Raw genomic sequence first — 7,245 nt, 5'->3', positions numbered from 1 at the left:
CACCTCTGTCTCGGCTTCTGTTTGCGTGATGGAGAAGAGTGAATAGATTTACACACTGTGTTCCTGTAATAGTGTAATGTAATTTCTGCATCGGTCTCATTATGAATGAAAAATAAGACACTTATTAGCAAGCCAAGCAAAGTTTTACGTTACGATGTTTTGATTGTCTGGAAAGCGAAAGCTTAAAAAAAGTATGCGTTAAGTCTTAAATGATTATCCTCCTCTAACAGTTTCGCATAGTGTTTGCACACAAAATGGAATCATTTCACCTAGTTGAAATTGCTCCATCAGAGAGATTGTTGTTTAGATGATTTGTAGGCTTTTCTTTCTCCTGCATGAGATATCTGAATCATGAAGGGGGGTCCAAGACAGCAAAATTGTCCGTGCTCTCAGGATGGGAGTGGCATAAAGATTTTTTGGTTAAGGATATTTTCCGGGTCTGTCAGAAGAATCTTACAGCACTTCTGCCAGCCTCAAGCATTTTGTCTGCTGAGTGTCTGAGTCTTTTCTAGCCACAAGCCTCCTGGTTCTTAAAGGTTTTGACCTGATTGGCTCTCTACAGTTTCCAGGTGCCAGTATTTACCACTGTTAACCTTTTATTAATTTGATCCATCCAATAAATGGCTTTCCACACTGAGCTTAACTCTGGGTTATCATAGTACTAACATGGAAAATTTCACACTTGTAGAAGAAAAACTGAGCCTTTATTATCGCCACACATACATTACGGCACAGTGGAATTCTTTTCTTGGCATATCCCGGCTGAGGAAGTTGGGGTCAGAGTGTAGGGGCAGCTATTATACCCTGGAGCAGGGAGGGTTAAGGGCCTTGCTCATTTGCCCAACAGTGGAGCTTGGTGGTGCTGGGGCTTGAACCCTGATCCTCCGAGCAACAACCTAGAGGCCCGTAATTTAAAAGTGTGTTTTTCTCTGGCGTTAACCTCACATTGCGGTGCCCAACATGTTGCGGTGTTAGAATTTTAGATGCACACAGACACACAATCAGAACGTCGTGTGAAAACCAAGACGTAACAAAAACGGCTCCCGTCAGCCAGCAAAACACTGAACATCACGGAATTGTGCGCAGTCGGATACACATGACAGGGACGTTGGATGTTAAGGAACATACGACAAGCCATAAAAAGTTGTGCTCAGACACAGAACTTGTAACTGATGTGGTAGTGTTGGATACACCTCACACGCCGTATCTATCATGCTGTATTAACGGTCACATGCGGTATTTATCCAATCATGATTGTTCACGGTGCAAATATACAAATTATAAGGTCAACCCAAGGGTTAAGGAATGTACAGTGTGAAAGATCAACCAGGATTAATTGTTGACCCCAGGTAAATTATCAGCAGAGTGAAACAAGATTTCTTTACAGTCACCCCGGGGGAATTATTTCGAGTGTGAAAAGCCCTTAAACTTTGCAGAGTGTTGTATAATCACTGCTCTTAAATCTTCACAGCATTAGAAGTTGTTTGTGAGGTCTGCTTGAAGCAGTTAAATGAGATCTCCCTGAAAGGGTTTGTGGTTTGGCTTTTTCACCGTCACTCAAATGACCTCTTTCTGGAAAGTAGGCTGTTGTGGCCGGTGCTTTATGACAAATTTGTCTGGACTACATGACAAATTGGTCCAGCTGGATTGTAAAAACTACAGCGACACTAATAGGACAAACACTAAAGGCTACATGGTAGAAAAGAAGCTACCGCTGTAGAATAGGTGTTAGTTTTGTTCGCTCATTATTTTCTTTTTCCTTTCCTCCATCTCTTAACTGTCTTTGTCAATAACCAGCTGTTTGATTTACAACCTTGGCTCCTTCAGTCACTTTCTCCCATATCTCTCCCTTTTTAATATCTCCACCCATCTTCCGGTCAATTGTTTCTTTTTTCCTGTCCATAGCTATTGGCTTTTGTTCATCCTATGTGAAGCAGTCTCTGCATTGACATGTACTTAGCCGGTCCGTGACGTATCATAAAACTAATGGCTTCCATCAAGTTCGTCATTTTAAGTGAGTTACAGCCAAGCATTTGCGGTCTGTCTTGTACTCCAGACTCGCTGTCATCAAGCTCTATTGCTTCCGTGCCAATCGTTAGATATTAATCTCTGATTTTTCTTTCAAGGGACAGTGGAGTGCTTAGATTTTAATAAATGATGGATTCCAGGCATGTTAAATAGAAACGTCTGAGAAACAGCAAACATATTTTTTTTTTCCCTGAAAGATTATTTTCCTGTCACTTTTATTAAATATCAACTTGTTTCAAAATAAATAAATAAATAAAAACAATATCACAGATTTATCTACTCTATTAGCCGTTAAAAACATTACAGCAGCGCTGCAAATGTTACATTTATATGTCAGCTTCAGACTGGTCTTTTTAGATTTTGGTTTTCTGGCTGGATGACCCCAATAAAATTCAAGCCTGAATTATATAACAGACTGTGTGACAACATACTCCATGTCAGAGTATACAGTGAAGCTCCTCCAGCGACAGACGTGCGCTTAAAGAAATTTACTACATTCTGCTTATGTCATTAAAATGTGGTAGCGTCAATTTTCCAAAGGTCAAAAGGATGTTTATTTCTGCCCCTTACTATGTTTTGTTTATATTTCATATTAGGTGTGTAAATCTATGCAGTCCTCCTGTAGGTAGACAGGCCATTTTTGGTCACTTGGTCGTCTTGACTCGGTCGTGTTAACTCCACTGTGTGTGATTTTTTTATCTACATGAGCAAAAAATCGTGATAATCATTAATTATGTCGCGTAAACATCGCGGAACCTGTTAGTCTTCACAGCATCTGTTTTGTTTTTTTGTTTTTTTTAACAAAGTCTATTTCCAGTAACATTAAAAACTCCTTCCTTCTGTAGATCAATGCTTTTACAGTAAATCCCCAAATCCAAATCCAGATGTTGATTTTTTTTTTTCTCTCTCTCTCTCTCATCTGGTCTGAATCATGTGTAAATTGTCCAGTGTTGATCTACACAATTTAGATGTATATCAGTACAAAAAAAAAAAAGAAAAGAAAAAATAGACTTACTGTGAATACAGAGAGATCAGCTCCTGAAAGTATAAACACCAGGAAAACAGCACTGCTTATGCCAAAGTGAAATATTTAGCATGTGATCGTTCGAATACGGCCAGTTTTCCAACAGTGCATATGTTTTGATTATGCGGTTTATATGTCCTGGCAGCAAAACAATTAGTTCAAATTTTGCCATTTACTTGCAAAGACAGAGGGAGACTGAACTAAGTAAAGGCAAACTGTGCACCAAACTGAGGGGGAGGGGGAGGGGGGGTGGAAATAAAGAAGAAGTAAGGATTAAAAGGTGCAGTGTAATGTAATCTCACCGAAAATAATGCTCTCGGGTGGAGAACATGAAAAGCAAACGATAATATGTGACAAATTAAAGTCTTAGTAATGTGCTGAACAGCTTAAATGCTCCTTAGTCTCTGGAATTGTGCTTGAGCATCGAATGCAATTCTTGCAAAATATATTCCCTCACTTGTCGTTATGATGACGGTGGAGCAGAGCGTTCTCACCTTTTTCTCTTCTTTTCTTTTTTATGTCATCATATAATTTAGTAAGCCTATGTGCTCTGTGGGTGTGGGTGGAGTCATCCTCGCTAGAAATTTTTCATTAAAAGATAAAGGTGATCAGACAAAAAAAAAAAAAATTGTATGGCTTTGCGGTGACCATAGAAACCATAGCGGCAAAAATAAGTGACCCCTAATCCACCATACACAACCCCCCCCCCCCTTCCTCCCACCTCCTCATAACAATGGTATCATTTTGCCTTACTGTAGTTTACATTACTGCCAAATGGATGTGAAATTTTTTTAATCAGTACTAATGAGTAATTAATAATAATAATAATAATAATAATAATAATAATAATAATAATAGTTATATAGTCAGGAAGGACTGTTTTTGTTGAAGTCTTTATTAGACTTAAAGTGATGCACTGTACACCAGTAGATATTTGTTAACATGGTATTTCTCATATTCCTGATGTTCTGAAAAAAATCAGGGCAAGACTCTGTGTACATATATATATGTATATATTCTTTTCATATCCAAGTAATGATATTTATGTACATTCATCAGATTATTGCCTTGTAAGTTCTGAATAATATCACAGAATTTATAAATGTGCAAGGAATTTATGAAACCTTATGAATAGCATCCAGTCCCTTGAACACGGCATTTTGTCTGATTCTCTGATCGATGAGAAGGTGAAATGTGGAATCTTGAAGTAACTACTAGTTTTTATGCGGACACGCCTGTGTTCTAACCGGATGAGCAGGTTAAATAGGACGTTAATTAAAGGGAAAACTGCACGCAACATGCTCAGATGGGATTAATGTTAGTAGAGCCTGTCCTTATACTTCTACAAATTAAAATCATGCCAATTGATTCATGCACTGTCCACTCCCCAGCTTTCATTGTGGAAGCCATTGCTCCTCTGTGCTCAGTGAAAACTTAGAAGAGGGCAGTCTTAACAAGAAGTCCACTTCTGGGAACTCTTGAATGTCAGAAAAGAGAGTCTTAATGCACGAGCGATGGAATGGCTATCGAAACGCCAGACCATGACTCAACGAGGAACGCCTCACTTTCTGTAAAACCCTGTCCTAAGTGCACACGTCTCGCTGGGGCACTCGCACATTTTCATAGAGGTCAAAGACTCTGAACTCAGTTTTGGTGGTTGCTTCAAGTGTGGAAATCCATAGCAAGGTGTGTGCAAGAATAGCTCTAATTTATAATTTATAATTAAAAGCACTTTTAGAAAGGGGGCTGCATCGAGTCTCAAAAAGCAGCTTGAACACCGGAGTCCTGCTCTTCTAATGCTCCATGATGCCCATTGATCTGGGCTCAATTTTTCCTCTATTTGAACAGCTAGAGCCGTATTGAATAACTGCACTGCTGACACAAATTGTCTGTTTACAGAGGAAGTTTGATAATGGATTTCAACATTTAATTGCCAAAACCATTTTTATGCATCAGATCTAGTAACCTAATGACCGTGTATCTGAGTAATGTGTTTATGTTAAAGCCTTGTGCATTACTGGCCTATCATAATAGATACAAGCAAACTTTGGGAAATGCTACATGATACAGGGCACAGGGAATTGGATTAATGAACTGCATGAAACCACCGGCCTTGATCAGAAACATCATAGAGCTTTTCTTTTTTTTGCTTTTTTTTTTGTTAAACTTTATTGCACTTGGGATGTAAGCGCTTTTAAATCTTTTTAGAATACCAAGGTTCTGAAAAGAGATAATAGTCTTGCACTATTTGCTACACCTTATTAAACACCGATGCTGGAAATATAATATTATATAAGTCCCGGCCTGCTTTCCGTAACATTTGCTGCACATCTGCACTAACCAAAGATACACTTAGTTTGGTTAATTAGCACAGTTTCCTATGCCAGTTTAAGGTCAGCTGAACTGAATTATAATATGACTCAGTTTTTTCCTTCCCAGATGTGTACCTTACATTTAGCCACCTGCACAGCTGTCAAGGGTTCTGGTGTGGGCTACTGCTTTACCCTGAGTCCGGATCACGAGTATTATTTCCATATACATGATTATTTTTGCCTCTCGCCCTAGCCATTGCATCAAAAAATAATAATAAATAAATAAATAGTCGTGTATTAGGCATATGACAGTTTCACAGTCTCCGGCCAAACAGATAAAACTGCATGAATATTTCCGTGTTACATTTCATATCATAGATTAATGTTGTGTTAAATATTCGTTACAGTATTTATTCAGTTACACTTGCTGAAAATATCATTCCACAAATTTCACTATACCTACAGCCACCCCCCCCACCACCACCACCACCCCCCTTTTTCCAGCTCAGATACTCAGAAATATACACAGTCCAGAGTGTGTAGAGTCTCTCTTATAAATAGCATATAAAAAGAAACACAGCACTAGAAAAGTTCTGGGTCATGAGCGACTCACCTACATTTAAAACACACCGCCACCACTTATAATTGCACTTGAATTGGGATAAATGAGTTGTAGTGTTTGAGAATAGAAAATGCCCGTCAAACAGAGTTTCTGAAAATCCTGGCTGCTTCCGGTCTCTCGCGCCCCACTCCCGCCGGCCTGACGCTTCCCCCGGCAGCGCGCACACTCTCCTCGTACGTCGGCAGGTCTTTCACCTCTTCGTAGGCCGGCGGCTGTAGAACGGGCGATGTGAAGCCGTCCACTCCGTCCACTCCTCCGCCGTCCTCGAAGCGCTCCAGCAGCGTGTCCTGCGACGCGGTGGCGCGCGCCCCTAACAGCGATTCGGGTTCCTGTGGCGCGCGGCCGCGACGGCGGTGACGCGGGCACACGAGCCGCTGCACGAAGTAGCCCACGGCGAAAAGGGCGAGCAGGATAAGCAGCCCGGACAGCTTCCGCGCCAGCCAGCTGGCGTGCTCGGCGAAGGTGCGCAGCGGCAAATCGCAGCAGCCCGTCGACGTGGCGCTGCCGTTGGCTCGCGCGCCGCACTGAATCTCCCCGCAGCCGCGCGACGCGTCGCACACGCATACCGTACACAGTGTCACTAACGTCCCGACGTCCAGCGCGAACTGGCGCATGCTTCAGTCTTCGATGACAGCTCCAAAAGAAATCAGCTATGCATTAATGTTTATATTTGCAGATTTTTTTTTTTTTGAGCTAATTGTCGCAAGTGCGCGGCGTCTTTACCGGGATTTTTTTTTCCCGCGCTGATATGCAGGTCCCCCCCTCCTCGCTGTCTCTGCAAAGTGCAGCCGGTCGTCTCACATCATAAACGTGCTACAGAGAATCGATCGCTGACGTCGCCGGCTGTCCCGTTCAATGCATCCTAGTCCTCATCATCGTCATCCTCGTCCACAGATTAGCATTTTTTCGTTCAGTTCACGCGCTGCTGCATGCAGTCCCGTCTACAGAGCGCGGGGTACTACGTCAGAACCGCCGCGATGATAAAAATGCACTGCGTCGCGTCCCAAACGACTTCTTCTCAGAATTAATTCTAACAAGTAGCTATGGCTCTCGCACTGATTTATGGGCCTCCGAAATGAAAGGCTATCAGTTGGAGACCGATTGGATGCGTTCTGGGGTTTGAGACACTTCTTAAAATGCCTGATGCTCTGTTAAGGTCAGTGAGTACACGTGAATTTGGGACAGAGTGTTACGCTATAGACATACTAACCCTAGGCAGCCTACTGTTCAGACCTAGACTGCTTATTGGCACTGCAATT

The 7,245-nt window shown here is 41.7% G+C and overlaps 1 protein-coding gene across 1 annotated transcript; it reads right to left on the bottom strand.

Moving 5' to 3' along the window:
* Positions 1 to 3,960: 3,960 nt before the first annotated feature.
* On the bottom strand, positions 3,961 to 7,245 carry LOC131370603 (uncharacterized membrane protein C3orf80). Its single transcript, XM_058417969.1, has one exon. The coding sequence runs from the start codon at positions 6,598 to 6,600 to the stop codon at positions 6,064 to 6,066; it is 537 nt and encodes a 178-aa protein (XP_058273952.1). The 5' UTR covers positions 6,601 to 7,245; the 3' UTR covers positions 3,961 to 6,063.

This window comes from Hemibagrus wyckioides, linkage group LG20, assembly GCF_019097595.1.
Source record: "Hemibagrus wyckioides isolate EC202008001 linkage group LG20, SWU_Hwy_1.0, whole genome shotgun sequence".
Lineage (NCBI taxonomy): Eukaryota > Metazoa > Chordata > Actinopteri > Siluriformes > Bagridae > Hemibagrus > Hemibagrus wyckioides.
The sequence above is the reverse complement of the archived record's forward strand: the minus strand, read 5'-3'. Positions and strand labels throughout refer to the sequence as shown.

Bases quoted from the DNA above. Each gene is read 5' to 3' on its own strand.
- LOC131370603 (XM_058417969.1), bottom strand. From the start codon at position 6,600: ATGCGCCAGTTCGCGCTGGACGTCGGGACGTTAGTGACACTGTGTACG.